The 18,074-nt window shown below is 31.8% G+C and overlaps 1 protein-coding gene across 2 annotated transcripts; it reads left to right on the top strand.

The window, feature by feature from the left end:
• The first annotated feature begins 1,793 nt into the window (after positions 1-1,793).
• LOC145165385 (putative choline kinase 2) lies at positions 1,794-11,776 on the top strand. 2 transcript variants are annotated; one of them, XM_079084118.1, is made up of 8 exons: positions 1,794-1,917; positions 3,217-3,657; positions 6,275-6,396; positions 6,756-6,948; positions 8,709-8,826; positions 8,910-8,969; positions 10,534-10,634; positions 11,527-11,776. In XM_079084118.1, the coding sequence occupies exons 2-8, from the start codon at positions 3,304-3,306 to the stop codon at positions 11,626-11,628; spliced, it is 1,050 nt and encodes a 349-aa protein (XP_078940244.1). In that variant the 5' UTR covers positions 1,794-1,917; positions 3,217-3,303; the 3' UTR covers positions 11,629-11,776. The 2 variants fall into 2 exon arrangements, with proteins under 2 accessions (XP_078940244.1, XP_078940252.1); XM_079084126.1 differs by having other exon boundaries at positions 1,806-1,917; positions 3,231-3,657.
• The last annotated feature ends 6,298 nt before the right edge of the window (positions 11,777-18,074 follow it).

Raw genomic sequence — 18,074 nt, 5'->3', positions numbered from 1 at the left:
AAATATTTAGAGATCACAAAACCTTTTTTTGAATTTTTTTATGAAAAAATCGCAATTTTTTTAATAAAATCGCTGAAAAAAAATAAAAAATCAATTTTTTTTATAAAAAAAAGAGGTTTTTTTTCAAAAAAAATTTCAGCGATTTTGTATTAAAAGCAGCGATTTTTTCATAAAAAAATTCAAAAAAAAGTTTTGTGATCTGTAAGTATTTTTTTTATGCATTTTTATGATTTTTAGGGTTTTTTGTTTTCTATAGAACCTAAACCTATATATATATATATATATATATATATATATATATATATATATATATATATATATATATATATATATATATATATATATAGGAAAAAGTTCAATAGAGAACCATAATTATTGGTTCTTCAAGGAAGCAAACATTTTTTTCAATTTCTAGAGCTTATTTTTTATCGAAAAAAAAAATATAAAAATACCTAAATTCATATATTAACATTGTGAATGTGAAAAATATTTTTCGGATTCACCGTGTGAATCCGGATTCACATTGTGAATTTTCAAAGATTTACATTGTGAATTTGACGTTAAAAAAAATCGAATTTGATATCATTGGAAAAAAGATAAAAAGTTATGAAATTCTGTATTTTTAGTTTTTTTTTTGATAAAAAATAAGTTCTAAAAGTTGAAAAAAAGATTGGTTCCTTGGTTCATTGGTTAATTATGGTTCTCTATTGAACATCACCATATATATATATATATATATATATATATATATATATATATATATATATATATATATATATATATATATATATATATATATATATATATATATATATATATATATATTAAAGGACATGAAAAGTTTCAACAGGAAAGTTACTTCTTTATAATTTTACCACTAAAGTTTCAATAAACTATTCCTCTTTATAATTTTGCTACTTTATTTTTAATTCTTTATATTTTTGCCACTAACATGGGAAGTTTCAACAGGAAACTTCTCCCATTTATAATTTTACCACTTTACTATTATTTCTTTATAATTTTGTCACTAAAGTTTCAACAAACTTTCTCTTTATAATTTTGCCACTTTATTTTTAATTCTTTATATTTTTGTCACTAAACTTTCACTTTTACTTATTTACAACCCTTTTTCTTTACTTCTTTATAATTTCTCACTAAAGTTTCAATAAACTTTTCATCTTTATAATTTTGCCACTTTATTTTCAATTCTTTATATTTTTGCCACTAAACTTTCACTTTTATTTCTTTACAACCCCTTTTCTTTATTCTTTATCGTTTTTGTCTACCGTATTCTTCTATCATTTTTTCTTTCTAAAAAGATTCAGTTGTGACTTTTTTCTTAGATGTTTTTTTTCTCAAAAGTGCTCCGTTTCTTTAGTTCATTTACAGTCCTATTTTTCAGCATTATTCTATTTTGATATTTTTTTCTTCTATTATCAAACCGAACTTTTTAACATTTAGACTTTCGTCATATATTTTCTAAAAAGTTGCCAAATTCAATCAATGTTCTTTATTCTTTGTAACTTTCTTCTATTATATTCTTCTACCCTTTATTTTATTTTATTTTTCTAAAAAAATGACCCGTGCAACGCACGGATCTTTTCCTAGTTCTAAAGAAAAATAAAATATGATTTATAAAAAAGGTAAAAATGTAATAAAGTCATCACTAAATTAATGTTTTTCTTAAATTGTATTTTTTTTTTTAATATTTTTTTTTGTCTTAGTCAATCATTTCGATAAACATGGATTATTTAATTTCCCTTAAAAATTCCCATAGATATGGGAGTGGGAAACTAATATTTTAATGAAAAATTGCGTTCTACTTTGATAAACATGTTCTAACCGTTATCTCTCCCTCGGTTTTGCTGGTGTGCCCTAAAACCCAATTCTACTCTGTTTCATCGATTTCTTGCTGAGGTAATAACAGCCATTTTTCTTTTTTATAAATTGCATTTTGATTATGCTACTGAGTACTTATATAGTGCTGTCCAATGGTGATTTTGAGGAAACTCTGGTGATCGCGTTGGATAATTTGCTGGTGAATTCGCTTGATCAGTCATCTGTTCATTCCATAAGATTGAACTATTTACAACTTTTAATGTGTTTTATGGTTTTAATTCAAAAAATTCATGTTAAATTTACTATTTCTGGTTCGATCATTACAGATTGTCGCTTGATGTTTCTGAAGTTTATCCATAAAACCCCTATTTTGTTATCCTTTATAGACATCAACTGAAACTATTTGCATAGATAGACGATATAAATAGCAGTAATTATTTCGTCTAATTTTTTTTGAGCCTGTCATGCCTGCTTGTTTATATTATATGTGACTACAAGGTAAAAGATTATCTTATAGAAGAAAAGAATCAGGATAAGAGATGCCATGCATCTGAATTTTCTAAGAGGCTATATTATCCTATTGATGATGATGGATGGATAGTAGAAGGTGATTGGCCGGATAAATTGTGTTGGAAGATAGACTCTTGAAGCAATGCCACAAATATGTAAAATGATACCGAAGGGGGAATATGTGTGGGGAGGGTAATGGGGTTAGTTTTGTCGAAATTGATGATGCAGAAATTTTCCCATCCGCCCATATCCACAACATACATTTGGGCATTATGTATGCTTATGCCACCACTTGATTGCAAATAGGTGATAAAATACAAAGCAAAAATTAACTATAAGAATTATAGAATTGTACCGGAACACTTGCCAATTTTTTTTTATTTTGAAATTGAGAATGGACTATAAAATATGTCAGAGTAATTTATAGATTATACTGATAGTTAATTTCAGGCATGAATAGCAAAATTGGAAAACAAGTTCAAATTATCTGCTTGTAGTTTAGAAAAAGACACCTAGAGCATGTATGTCCATTTAGGCATAGTAGCGATGGACACAATGGGTTAAGGCATGAGATGTAGGATGCTAATCCATTAGCTAAAACCCAAGAATCTGTGTGTTTGGATCAATGATTATAGTAGACACGATGTGAATTGGGCTCATATATATCAATAGACGAAGTGCATGAATGGAAGTTCTTTTCTTACAGAAATAGTAGAACGTTAGGTTCCATTGATTTAGTTTATGTGATTTCTAGTTTTGATTTAGTGATTTGAGATTATGGAGATGGAACCTTAATATTTTCTTCTTGTTGATCTGGATCACATTTAAATCATTGTTAAGCTAAATTAGTAAATCACTTTTTTTCAGATTTCATTCGACAGGTTAAGTTGTCCAGGTGTTGGTTATCGTAAAAGAGCCAGTATTTGTACGGAGGGATCAGGTAGATCCTTAGTTATGGAATGTTGTGAAAAAATAGATGGTATAAAAAGTTGTCTACCAGGAGAGGCCATGAAGATACTACAGTCATTGGCTTCCTGTTGGGATGATATAGTTGATGTAGATGCCTTACAGGTAATAAGACTCAAGGGTGCTATGACCAATGAAGTCTACCAAATCAAATGGCCAACCAACAGCAACACAGAACGCTCTCGAAAGGTTTTAGTTAGGATATATGGTGAGGGTGTGGATGTGTTTTTTGATCGTGAAATGGAGATCCGAACATTTGAGTTCATGTCCAAGCAAGGCCAAGGACCTCGTCTCCTTGGGAGATTCTCTAATGGTCGAATTGAAGAATTCATTCGTGCACGGGTACGTCTCTTCTCTTCTCTTCTCTTGTCTTCTCTTCCTTTCATTTAGGCCACATATGGTATGTAGGATAGGACAAAACAGAACAGAACAGAACAAAACAGATTATGTGGATTGGACCGAGACTGATGTCAATGGGACAATAATTGCAATTTTTTTTTTGTCTCAAGGTACGACATGGACTCGCTCTTGATTTCTAATCTTTGAAAAAGACGTCTTCATCTTCATCATCGAAAATACCTCTCCAAATCTTGTCCAGTCCATTTCTGTGTAACAAATGCATCCTTAATGTTTCCCTCTTGGTTCTTAAATCTGGAATAATATTTTTCTTGAGTATGATCGAAGCTTTCATTTAGAAAATGTTTTCAACTGCATAATTTGACAGACTCATTGTTTTTGTATCTTGGTGTGTGTTAGTAGGTAGTACAACTATCGTTCGTATTAACTTTGTATTTCCTACTCTTGGCGCATGACCCATTTCTATCTATCTAATCTCTCTCTCTCTCTCTCTCTCTCTCTATATATATATATATATATATATATATATATATCTGTGTGTGTGTGTGTAGTTTTTAATAGTAGCTAAATGATGCTGTATGGATAAATGATTTATACTTGAAGAAGTGCTCTACGAACAAAGACTTACTTTTTGGACAGAATGAACTGTCTCACTGAGAGTAAATCACCACTTTACCTTTCTGTCTACAAGTGATTAACCTAACTCTAAATAACAGACATGGGCAACAGGTTTGGTTCCATCATTGCCACTAACATCTAATCTTCTTTAGGTTGTACACCACGGATCACAGATCCTTCAGGTCAGGTGTGTATAGTCTTGATGGTATATTTTTTTCTAGTACATATTTGTGCAAAAGTATGAATAACTAGCAGTTGGATCATCTAAAGTGACTCAAATAAGTAGAAGAAAATTCAAAACACATTAAGATACATATAAACTCAGACGATATACATATATCACATCTAAGCATGCAAAAGTATGAATAACAGCACTTGGTTCAGTATAACCTTTTTGCACATCATCATGAAGAAAGTTTGAAAGTGATATTTGATCTATATATATGCTGCCTTGTTCTCTAATGAATGCCAAACTGAGAAGTCTTGATAAGATTAATCACAAAACAGAGAATCTGCTTACCCCAATATCTTTCTTGTAGCACTTGTTTGGTTGTGCACATGGTATAGTAACATTGGTGGTCCCTGTTCCCGCATGCATGCTTGCCCTAGTGGTAACTGGTAAGGAAAGGAGACCTTCCTTTCTCTACCTTTCCCTACGGTGGCATACCCTTTTTAGCCGACGCTAGTGACTTATAGGGCTCAGAAGTTTTTTTTATGAGAGAAATGAAAATCCTAGATATTTGCATACTCTGCTTGTACTATTTTGATGAATCATTGGCATATCGAAATGTAAATCTGGATAGTAATTGAGCTCAGTTGAGATATGATAATTTAATATAAGCCTTTGACATATTTGAAATTTGTATTAAAAACTATATATAGTTGTAGACTAGACATTTTTCGGAAATCTTACAAGCAACCAACGGTGGCAAAACATATTGAGGGGCATAGTTGGTTTGGTGGTGCAGAAACAGAGCAAGGGTAGGTTCGACTTTCGAGTCTCAACAGCCACAGTGGGAATTGTGGATTGGGCTCAGCTCAGGGGTTGGGGTTTCTTGGATAATGACACTTTGCACAATAGAAAGTAATCGGCATGCTACATATCTGTGCTTTTATCTGATGAGTGTTGGTAGTCTGTTATATATGACAGTAAGACACTAAAATAGTTGGTGCCGTATGCTTATCTGAAGTTCTGCATCCTCATTAGTCAATGTCTGTTTATACGATTACTTTAAAAAAAAAAGTTTCAATTTTATGCACATATGATGCCTGAAAGTTAGGCGGTGTTTTTTTGCGACTTAATGGACTTAACGGTGATAAACATAATCCAATAAGCTATATATGAGGGTTTTTTTTTTTTTTTAATCAATGCAGAATGAACGACCTAATAGTGACAGTGACAATTAGAGAAAGGAGGCTTTCCCCACTAAAGTCCTACCTTTTTTACACAAATTTCCCCCCATTTAGGGTAATTTTGGTTGTGGAAAATTTTCCAGTTTTCTAGGAAAATTTTCCAAGAAAAACGGAAATTTTGAAAACGCGATTGGTTCGTTCAGTTTTCCAAAATTTTCCAAGAAAATGAAAATTTTCAGTTTTCCAAATTGTATGTAAATTAGAAAAGTGATTTTTACAGTTTTCCAAAGTTTTCCAAATTTCTAAGATGGAAAATAAAAACTCCCCCGGTTTCAACCAAACGCGTTTTCTAAAATTTTCATTGAAAATTGAAATGAAAACTCAATTCTATTTTCTGAAAACATTATTTTAGAAAATGAAAACAATTTTCCACAACCAAACGCACCCTTATCTTTTTGCCTTTCATTTCCCCAAAGTGCAGTAATATTTTTAAAAGAAAATTAAACAATATTTATCCCGTCAGCATTTGATCTACACAGTAATGGGAAAAAAAAGAAACAGGAACTTAGATTGGTAGTCCTTATAACTTTCACATACTGATTATTATTTGTTTTTTTTTTTTTGAAATCAGACACTCTCGGCCTGTGATTTGCGGGATCCTGATATATCTACGCTTATAGCATCTAAGCTAAAGGAGTTCCATGATCTGGATATGCCTGGTCCAAAGACGCCCATGGTCTGGGCTAGATTGCAGTATGCCTCTTTTAAACCTTACACCAGTAGTACATTTCTTCCCTACAAGATTTGTAGGGCTATTTCAATGATCAGATGATGAGGGAGGGCATTCACGTCTTTTGCATAGCTAAGAGATTGTTCCACTTTTTTGGATGGGACAAAAAGTTGCAAATTTTGTCCATTGGCACGGGACACACAAAACACAATACAATCTTATTTGTTCTGTCTTGTCCTGTCCTGCCTAACAAAGTGGGGCCTACAAGTCGAGGCCTTGGTCTGTGATAGGTTGAGGTTGCATGGCTAGTTAATTTATTTTTCATCGGATTAAGCTTGTGGTGTAATTTGTAAATTAATAGTTGTTTTTTTGTTTCTCTCAGTAATTGGCTTAGTGCAGCCAAAAGTATGTGCACTGTAGAGGAAGCACAGGCCCTCCGTTTGGATGCCATGGGAAAAGAGATAGAAACTTTACACAAATGTCTGGCAGCAGATCAACATGTAGCATTTTGCCACAATGATTTACAATATGGGAACATAATGATCGATGAAGATACCAGATCCATAACCATTATCGTAAGAACTTCATCAACAATTTTCATTACCTTCTATTATCTTACTAAGCACACTCTATTTTAGTTTTCCCTTCTAATATCTCTTCAATCATAAGCCATGCATGAAGTGGAGCTACTTGTTTGGTATGATGGAATCGGGAAAGGGAATGGAATTGTTCATTCCATTGAAACGAAAAAACTCTGTGGTAGTGTTTGGTTTGATGGAATCACGGAAGGAATAAAATGGTTCATTCCACTAAAATGGAAGAAACTGTTTGTTTTAACAGAGAGAATGAGGATTGAACCATTTTATTTCATTCAATTTTGGAATGGAATGGAATGAAAAGTGTTTGGTTTGATGGAATCACGGAAGGAATAAAATGGTTCATTCCTTCTGTTTTGTTAATTTTCATTCCTTACTCATTTTTTTATTTCATTCAATTTTGGAATGGAATGAAAAGTGTCAATTCATTTATATATATATGCAATTTTTTTAATAAAACAGTTAGTTTGTTTTAAAATTTTCATTAATCTAATTAAAATTATGATTTATGCTTTAAAGTAGCTAAAATGATATTATATTTATCATATAACCTTTTGGGTTTTAATGAGCTTTAATTATGTTTAGTTTCTGTTTGTGTTAAATAAAATTCGTTAATTATTAATCTAATAAATTTGTTGATTTTCATTCCTTAGCCAGAAGTGTTTTTATTCCATCAATAAATAGAATGAAAAATTACAATACTACCTATTTTTTGTTTATAATATTTCTAATGAAATACGATTCAGTTAAATAACAATTTTCTTTTCTAAAAAAATCAATAGAAAAAAGATATTTTATTATGAACTTATCTGGGTTTTAATGCGCTTTTATTATGTTTAATTTTAAATAATAATCCATAAGTTATAATTATATAATGAATAGAGTAGAGTCCAAACTATACATTGTATTTAGAATAAATTACAAGAGTGGTCTCTGTGGTATTCCAAAAATTGCAGTTGAGTCAATGTTTTGATTTTTTTGAATTTTTTCCCTTAAGTTTGGTTTTTGTTTTCAGGAATGGCCCCCGACATTTTTTTTTTCTTGTTTATATTAATATTTTATTACTAACCCACCCTACCTTACCCCCACATCCCCTCCTTCAGGTCTTCTTCCTAACCACCCACCTGTTGGTTTCCATTGCCTTTGCTGAAAAATAAAATAAAAAAATAACATACTAGACCCTGACAGTTGTCCCCCCTGTGACATTCTCAACTCTTTCCGGAAACATGCCAATAGGACAATGTAAAATATAAAATATTCAATTAGCAATGTAATTCAATAACATTAACCTAAGAAAAGATCACAAAATGAAAATAAGTTCAAATAATAAACTTCATTCTTAAATTATCCGCATATCTCACCTGTATAATAAAAAGTTATGTATAATAAAAAGTTGATTATTTTTGGTATACAACAGGGACCAATCTTGTAATCTGCTCTTGTATTTATGTATAATAAATATTAAACTAAACATGATCATGGAGTCCATTGAATCACTCCATTACCTTGGTCATTCCATCCAACCTTTGAAACAGACCTATACACTAGATATGTGAGTAGAGTTGTCTATTTTCAGATTATGTATTTTAAGTGTTGTCCATGATGTTATTTCCTACTAAAATATGGTTGTACATGTGCAAAATAGTTATTCTTCCTAATCCTGCCTGCGTTAAGTTAATTAAGCACATGGCATTCAGGTTTCAGTGGCTGTCCCTAATAGTAGTTAAGTTTTTTTACAGGACTACGAGTATGCTTGTTACAACCCTTTCATGTTTGATATTGCAAATCATTTTTGCGAGATGGCTGCTGATTATCATACAGAAACTCCCCATGTTTTGGAATATACTAAATACCCTGGTACCTTAACCTTAACCTCAACATCATTACTTGCTTTTCAAATGCTGAATTCACCTCCTTATCAATTTTTGCATATGAAACAGGGCTTGACGAGCGTAGGAGATTTCTTCGTGTATATCTCACTTCTTCTTCTTCTTCTTCAGGTATCAAACAACATCATTCAGCATTAACAGATAGATAGATACTTTATCTATCAAAGATAGATATATATATATTTTTTAAAATAAGCCTACAAATACCAATATTTTAGCATCCTACTTTCATGTCTTCCTATTACGACAGAAAATCTATCCAGTTATAGCAGTGAAAGAAATTTTCATTGCTATAATAATCAGGTCAGGTAGATTTTCAAAGTACGATGTCCTAATAAGAAAAAACAAAAAGGACAATCCTCACCACACATATCCCTTCATTCACTTTGTCATTAATCTCTTTAGTCTTGAATTCTTTGATTATACTATCCAGTGAGGGAACCCCCATCTTCCAGATTTGAATATTTGGATTATTATTTATTAGAGTCACAAAATGTTTCTGCAGAGAGTATATATATATATATATATATATATATATATATATATATATATATGTTTTGTTGGTGTATACAAATGAAATGAGTTTTCATCTGAATTTTTTATATTATATGACAACATATGGTTTTGTCAACTCCATTATGTACATTATTTTAGTTATGATTAACAAACTTTTATTTACATAAATAAAATTAAACATAATAAAAGCCTTTAAAATCCCAAATAACTTATAATAATAATAATATTTTTTTCGTTATATAAGAAAATGAAATCGTAATTTTAATTAAGATTGTAAATTTTTTTTTTTCAAAAAGTGTCATATTAAAATTGGATTATATTGCAATTTCTCATCCCGCTCCATGATGTAATGAAAAAACATCCCTCCTCAGACTAAGGAATGTAGTTTAACAAAATCGAAGGAATCACACTCCTTTTGGAATGGTCCAGTTCATTCCATCGAGCAAAGCAAACAGGTTTCTCATTCACAAACCTGTTCTGTCATATTTTTTTTATGGGATTAAGGAGAAAGAAGATTAAGGCCACAAGTTGTTGTTTCTTTTTGACTTAGTGGTTTTAATGGGGGCATAGAATAGAGAAAGTTATGGAAAAGAAATTACAAAAATTTTCTCATTTCATCTTTCTTTTCAGTATGCCATCATTTTCTCAAAAAAGAAACAAGATGTAAGTGTGTACTTGTGCAACCAGGTTCCATGAACCCCTGCCCTGCCTCAATTCCTCCTTGCTAAAAATACTCAAATATCTTTAAACATCTCCAGCTTTTTTAATTTCTATCAATTCCATTTCATTTCCTGACAAAATTCAAATCCTCATTGCCAATTCCTTCCAAAACATCTGGTGAACCAAACGTCCCCTCCCTTAAATCATCAATACTTCAAATCATAATTTTTCTAGGTTTAATGAGACGTCTTTTCACATACAAGAGATTGATAGTGAGTTCCTATCATTTTTTGGGTGGGAGTAAACTCTGGCCCGATTGACATCAGCTCCAATTGCAGTTTAGTATGCACGAAAGTGAAACACAGTACAAATTGTAGTAACTAGCCCAGGCTTCTTAATTCAAAATGAGGGGAACATGTATAACAATATGCATTACATTATCTTTTTAAGCTGTATAGACATAATTTTATTGAATACAACTTTTCAATTTGTGGTCCAGGAAATCAACCCAGCAACTTAGAAGTTGACAAGTTGCTTGAAGAAGTTGAAAAGTATACTCTTGCAAGTCATCTACTTTGGGGCTTATGGGGAGTCATATCGGTATTTTTTCTACCTTATATACAACATACGTTAGTCGGTCAATAGTCAATACACCTGCTTTTTTTTACTTTGTTTCTAAGCATGTTTTGACTGCCCAACACTAATACAAGCAACAACGAAAAAAGTAAAATGCAACGTATTCCATTGATTTGTTTCTTATAGCATCCTGTGCTTTAAAAAATCTACAACACTGCGCTTTCAAAAATCTACAACACTATGCTTAGATAAGTTTATTTTTGTATCTCTTACTTTTTATCAAAGCTTACTTTTTTATAAAATAACATTTTTGTCTATATTTATCAATTTAATTTTGCTTGGATGTCTAATTATGCATGACAAACAACAAGTTTGATTGACTCATTCCATTTCTTCAAGCCAACCAAACATTATAATGGAATTCGATATGACCCATTCTGGAGAGTGTTGCTCATTCCATTTTTTCCTTGGTGATGATATCATTCCATGATACCAAACAAGTGAAATTGTACTATTTATCATGCATCTTCACGTTTCAACTTATATTTTCCTTTTTTTTTTTTTAGAATTGTCTTTTGCAAATACGCTTAGATAGAAAAAAAAAAAAAAAAAAAAAAAAAAAAAAAAAAACTGCATTTAGATTAACCAAGAATCTCATAAAGCTTGCGACTTTGCATGTGGGGCCCCAACATGACAAAACATAATAGGTTTTAGTGTGTTTGGCAATCATTGTATCGTGACTTGTATTGCCAAAGGGATAAATATTCCAATTTTTTTTTCCCATCCAAGAAAGTGATAGCAATTTATGCCTTCTCATGTGCGAGGGTTTATTTAGTAATGGTCGTTTTGTTTATATTAATTCATAGATGTTTCCCTTTCATACTAAATAAATTTATTTATTTTTTTTGAATTTCAGGAACATGTTAATGAAATCGATTTCGACTACATGGAATATGCAAAACAAAGGTTTCAAGAGTACTGGTTACAGAAACCTAAAATATTGGGTTCCTTAGGTTGATTATATTCAAACTTTAATTCTCTTTTAGTAATCTTACTTTGGCAACCAAACGATTGCCCTTACCTACTGGTGTATATGTTGGACACTTGTTTCTTTTTCCATGAATTGTTACTCTTTTTATTTATTTATTTGTTATTATTTTTTTGAATCCCAAGAATCAAAAGATTTAAGCATTTTAACAGAAGAGGGAGGGGAGGGGGTATACAACTTTTTTAGGGTTTTTGTGATAATGAAGATGAGCCAGCAAATTCATCCTTTTCCACATATGACAAGTTGAGAGTGAGTCTGTGTTTCACATTTTAGGTCGGACAAGAAGTACAATGTATCAAACCCATCACACTCTAACGAGTAACGAACGGCTATGTATGTATGTATGTATGTATGCGTGGATGAACCGCTATGTATGTATGTATGTATGTATGTATGTGGTAGGAACTCAATATAAGAATGAATAAATAAATAAATCAATCCTAAAATCGTGTTTATTAAGAAAGTAAAATAGATATACTTTAATGCAATTTGTAATTGAAAATTTTGATTTAGAAAAGGAAATCTATATGTACTTTGTTTATTGCTTGTGTTAAAGTTTTGATTTTTTCAATTCATGTCTCTTTAAATTAAATGATAAAAAGGTTATCAACTTATGTTTAATGATACATTATAGGTGCTTGACGTAATGTCTAAGAGAGTTCATAATTTTTCTAGTTGTGTTCATATTTTTTTCAGCTCGATTTTGTGTTTAGTGGGTGTCTTCGGGGTGTTTTATTTCAATGGTGTGCATATTTACAAGCTTTATAGTGTTTGTGATCTTATGAATGTCTTGATGGTTTCAACTTGTTTAAAAGTTTATGTTCCTGTGTTCAAGAAGTTGTGTTTGTGCATATGTTTGTTTGTAGTGGCCTCCTTCAAATGGACTGGTTGGTTATATTGAAACTGCATGTCATAGATTATGATTGAAGGTATATGTTCTCCCTTGAGGCTCGTCTTCTTGGTTTTATAAATCGAGCATTTTACAGTTTATCACATTTTTTAATCACAAATTGTTGGTATCAATTCCATACTTTTACATATTTTATGGTTTATCACATGTTTAAATATTAAAATTATTGGAATTGGAGCATTATAGAGTTTTGGATTATAACAAAGTTTTGGATCATCATATATTTGAATCATAATATTTTTGAATCATATCATTCATTTGTTATACTATTTGTGATTAGATAAAATCATTTATTTGTTTATTATATTATTTGTAGCATTTGGATCATAAAACTATAAGTTGGGTATTAAATTGTTCGAATTGGATTACTATAGAGTTTAGGATCATAACATATATATCTTATAAAATTAAAGCATTGTAGTGTTTTGGACCATAAAATATATGCATCATATAATTTTGGATCACAAAAATCAATTTAACAATTTGGTTTTTGAATCATAACATGTTTTGGATCATAATATTTTTTTTTTATAATAACAACTATTCGTTCATGAATATACTTTATAGTTATTGTGGTCAAAATTCTAATAGCTTTTACGATGAATAGTATGGCATGAAATGTTTATAGCTTTTACGATGCACATTAAGGAAAAATATATTTTATAGTTATTGCGGTCAAAATTCCAATAGCATTCACCGTCCGCTTTTTAAAATCACGGTTATTGTTGTGGCATAGTGGTTCTTTTTTTAAATTATGTATATCATATATTTATATAGAATTTATATATCATAAATTAATGTCATTATTACTATATAAAATTAATATCATAAACAATCATATAAAAACATAACATAAAGCATATGTAATATTCTAATTTCGTAATATGTAAATTAGAAAGTGTCAAAGCGTCAAATATAGTTTAATCGAATTGCATGGGTTTTGATCCTGAGTCAACATCATCCAAGGCATGAAAGGGGAGTGGAAGTGGAACTGTGGAAGTAGATTCTTGTGGAATAGTGGAAGTTGATTGAATTGAGGGATTGAGGGAAGTCTGCACTCAAAATTGTAGACGCATATTTGGCAGTCATAACTTACAAGTCGTGATGTGTAAAAGATAATCTATAAAATAAACTCATTTAAAATACAAATCTAGTTTTGAATTTATAAAACCTAACAAACCAAACTAACTATCAACACCACACCATGCAGTGGCATTGGTGGAGGCACATTGGATCCCGGGGTATCCCGGGATGCCCCTCAAAAACATATTAGTGTAAATATTTTCGAAGATCTTGAAACACGGATTCGTTCTACCCTCTTACCACCTCACTCGATCGAGATCTCGAAAATGGAATGGAGCTCCGGTGGATCCCGAATCATCTTCTGAATCATTCTATCTCCCCGACACTGCGCCTCGTGATTTTCAAAGGGTACGTACTCTGGAATCCCTCAATATTCTTTGGATCTAGCAGTAGCATTTTCTTTTGATTTAGTTTAGTTAATGTAACTCAAATCGGCATCTGTCTATATGTTTAACGCGAATGATTTGTCTATTTTGCTCTGATTTCACTTCAAAAAATCTCAGTCTATAGCATGTAGTTATTGATCTAATTTATCATGTAGTTGCATCGGGGAAAGTCGGGCATGAAGCTGGGGAGAAAGAGACTTTCTCTTTGTATGATTCCGAACTCTAAACTTAATTTTTCTTCTTCTTTATGAACATTGATTCGATATATTGATTTTAGCACAGTCCATTGACGAATCTGTGCGACAACTTGATCATCTCAATTCAGGATTCCGAGGGAAATTAAATATCACATTCATGTTTATAATAAAACTCTGGAATTCATCTCACATTGTGTAGAATCAGGTTAATTTGGTTCTAATCAAGGATCAATTTGATATTGGGCTTAGGTATTCGAACCATGTCTACAATTGAAAAGGGTACTTGGGATGACTTGTCTCCAATTGAAGGAGGTGGACTTATACATATGAAGTTGTAGTTCATTCTTAATGACGAGGAGCGTAATAGGATTCGTTCAATGGTACTCTCTTTATTTTTTTTCACCATTATTTCATTCCATGATGTATATGCTGCAATGAAGAAGAAGCAAGCTGAGATTCTTAATAGCCATATTAGAGTGTTTGGATGAGTTGTTTAAGTTAATCCATTTCAAGTGTTTGGAAGTTATGTTTATCCTGTTACTTGTAGAGAGAAGCTGCAATGAAGAAGAAGCAAGCTGAGATTCTTAATAGCAGGCTAAGAAAAACAGAAAGTGCCAAATCTCTCACATCATTGCTGCAAACACATGAGGTCTCAGGTTTGATCTTGCACTATTTAAAGAAACATTTAGGCCTTGTTTCTTTTTCTTCTTTCTCATTAAATAAAAGATAGAATGAATGAGGACAAATTTATAAAAAAATCATTAAGTAACAAAGTACAAATCATTGTAATTCGTGAGTGCTGGTTTAGTCAACACAAAGTTTTTATTGACCATCTCATTTCCAGATCTTATTGTATGTTACCCGATTTTTTTTTCGGGATACCCCTACTTTGACCCTGGCTCCGCCACTGTGCAGTGGATCTGATTAGCAATAGCATATCTTAGGTGAGCAAGCGTGTCGAATAGATGGGGAACAAAAGTGTACCAATATATCAATATCTTCTTATTAATCAATCTTAAAAGAACACAATTAAATGGGAATAACTGTCACAAAAATAAATAGCAAATAAATAAGCATACAATTAATAACAACTAATTTTATCAGTCATAGCTAAGTTGTATAGAAAGCATATTCTAAAGGTAATCATATTTATATTCAATCTATCATAGCTCAATTAATTAATATCCTTTAAATGATATTGTTAAGTTATCCTTCGATTCCTAAATTGATTAGATCGGATTGTCAAGTCACTAATCTTATGATTCTAAGTTTTATACCACCAATGATAGCTCCCCTAGACTCGGTCTATTATGTCGTATTATGAAAGGCTCAATTGGTATGATAAGTATCAGGGTTAGTGGCAACTTCTCGAATTGTTCAAGTTATCGGATCAATCACGGACATTAACTTCATTCTATTAATTTTAACTAAGGGATATAGTCGACCTCTAGTCCTAACGCCTACCTCATTAAAGGAGTTTTGGGCCAATAATATTAATACACATAGATCTTTAATTTAGCAAACCTAATAAATTCAATAACTCTCAATACCAAATATCAATTAATCAAACAAACTACGGTTTCACAGATAACAAATAATCATAAAGGGTTTAATCCCAAATATTGAAAAGAACATATAGAAGATCAAAAACTTGACTAGTTATAGACAGAAAAATAAAGAGACTAATAACCAAATGATTTCTTCTCTTGAACTTCAGATGCATGCTTCTGTATCAGCCATTCGGTTGATACCGTTGGATCTATATGTTCAATAATCCTTTCAGAATGATGTTTTCCAATAACATATGATCATGCATGGTCACACCTTTAGCAATTTGGCACATATTGAATATTTATTATCAATATGATTTATATGTTGGGTTTTATTTAAAACTGTCTTCTCAAAAACGCTAAAAACGGTAATTTGGAGCTTTATAATTAGAACAAACTTAAAACCATTTTAACCCACCAATGATCATTTCGAAGTCATGGAAATATTAAAACAGCCATAGAAGAAAAAGAAACAACAACCTGTGATGACTTTCATTCGTCGCAGGAGATTGGAAGTTAATGAAGATGACAAACAACTCAAAGTAAAGCTTCTCTAGAAGTATCCACCAAGCAAGAGTAAACCATCAAAGATGCTAGTCTTCACTTGTATATAATTTGTTCTTAAGCCTTAAAAGTTTATACCAAATAAACCTTAAAAGGAAGCAACCTGATCACCTAGACCATGCACCAAATTTCAAGACCAATAGAGGGGAGGGAGAGCACTTTGCTCTCGGCAATTAGAGAGAAAAAAGGAAGAGAAGATGTAACAACCCGATATTCCAAGTCAATGTAATGACCTAAAAGTCAAGTATTGTAACCTATTTTGAGATAATAAAAACAACGTCAAAAATGAAATGTTCACAAACCTCAATTGGTGTATATAAAGTGATAGATATCGTATCAAGGTTTTCAAAAATGTAAAGAACACTAAAATCCGAGTTATAACGAAGAAGTTATGACCAATCTAAGAATCTGCAACAAATCCGGTAAAACACTGTCAAGCGTAAACGCGAAATTCCAATGAAATATTTTATAGCCTTAGGCATCTGAATGAAAGTCGTAGATATCATTAAACCCTAAACATATATAAAAAGAACGTCCAAATCTGACTTCGTGTGAGGAAGTTATGATTTTTCTAAGTTTCAGCTTAACAGTATGCAGCTCGGAGTTCGATTATGTGATCGAGTGATTTCTAGCCGAAACAATCTAAACGAGAATCGAAGATCTCGTCGATTGTAGTTCAATGGTAAAAAGACAGACGAAAACGGACATCAAATGAAGAAGTTGTGGATTTATGACGGAGTTTTCCTGTCCCGACCTACTAAAAATAATATAATAAAAATTAATTCAAAATTATCCGACGGAGTTTAAATGAGAGTTGTAGAGCATAATCTCACCTACGCGTGGATATAAAGAACGTCGAAAACGGAGCTCGGATGCGAAAGATTTGAATTTCTGAAGTTCGGGGCACGAACCCCAACCCTGTGTCAGAGTTCACGACGTGAAAAAGGGGTTCACGACGTGAACGTAGTGCTGACGTCTTCTGGAGCCTGACAGACTGAACAACACGACTACGCACCTAATGACATCCAAGTTCACAACGTGAAATGATGGTTCACGACGTGAAATCTAAAATTTCAGCCCTATAAATAGAAACCGAAGGCTGCGGATTTAGGTTGCTAATTCCTTCACCCTCTCATTCCCTATACCCTCTCTAACTGTCTTGAAGTACCCCCGAAGCCCCGGTATCATCCCGATACTCAAAGCGAGTCCCGATGCTTCGAAGATCCCGAGAAGAAAGGAGTTTCGAGCCGAAACCCTGCCCGCGAGAAGCCCGATTTCATCGAAGAATACTACTTTACGAGCCGTAGTGCTGTCCGATAATCGTCTTACCAAGTGAGTTCATACCCCTAAACTTATCTTTTAAATAATTTTAAATACATTTATGGGGGGGGATACAAGTAGAAAACATTATAGTTATTGTATCAATCACATGTGATTAATAACTATCAAACAAGTGGACTTCTTATACTTCAAAACTGTGTTATCAAACAAGCTATTTCAAAACATTTTATAAACTGACATCAAGTCATCAATAACCATTCAAATGGTTAAAACTCTTTTATATGCTAAACTCTTTTAAACTTATATATTGTCAAAATCATGTCTATATAGATATAGTTATATAAATGAGGTTGAAAGGGCTTAGGACTGATAACTCGCTTTATTTCCTGTTCCTTTTTTGGTTGTGGACTTAGGGTATCGGTTGTTTGTATGAGTGTCGTTTGAA

This window comes from Lactuca virosa, chromosome 1, assembly GCF_052849685.1.
Source record: "Lactuca virosa cultivar CGN04683 chromosome 1, Lactuca_virosa_CGN04683_v6, whole genome shotgun sequence".
Classification (NCBI taxonomy): Eukaryota; Viridiplantae; Streptophyta; class Magnoliopsida; order Asterales; family Asteraceae; genus Lactuca; species Lactuca virosa.
This window is presented reverse-complemented; position numbering and strand designations above follow the sequence as displayed.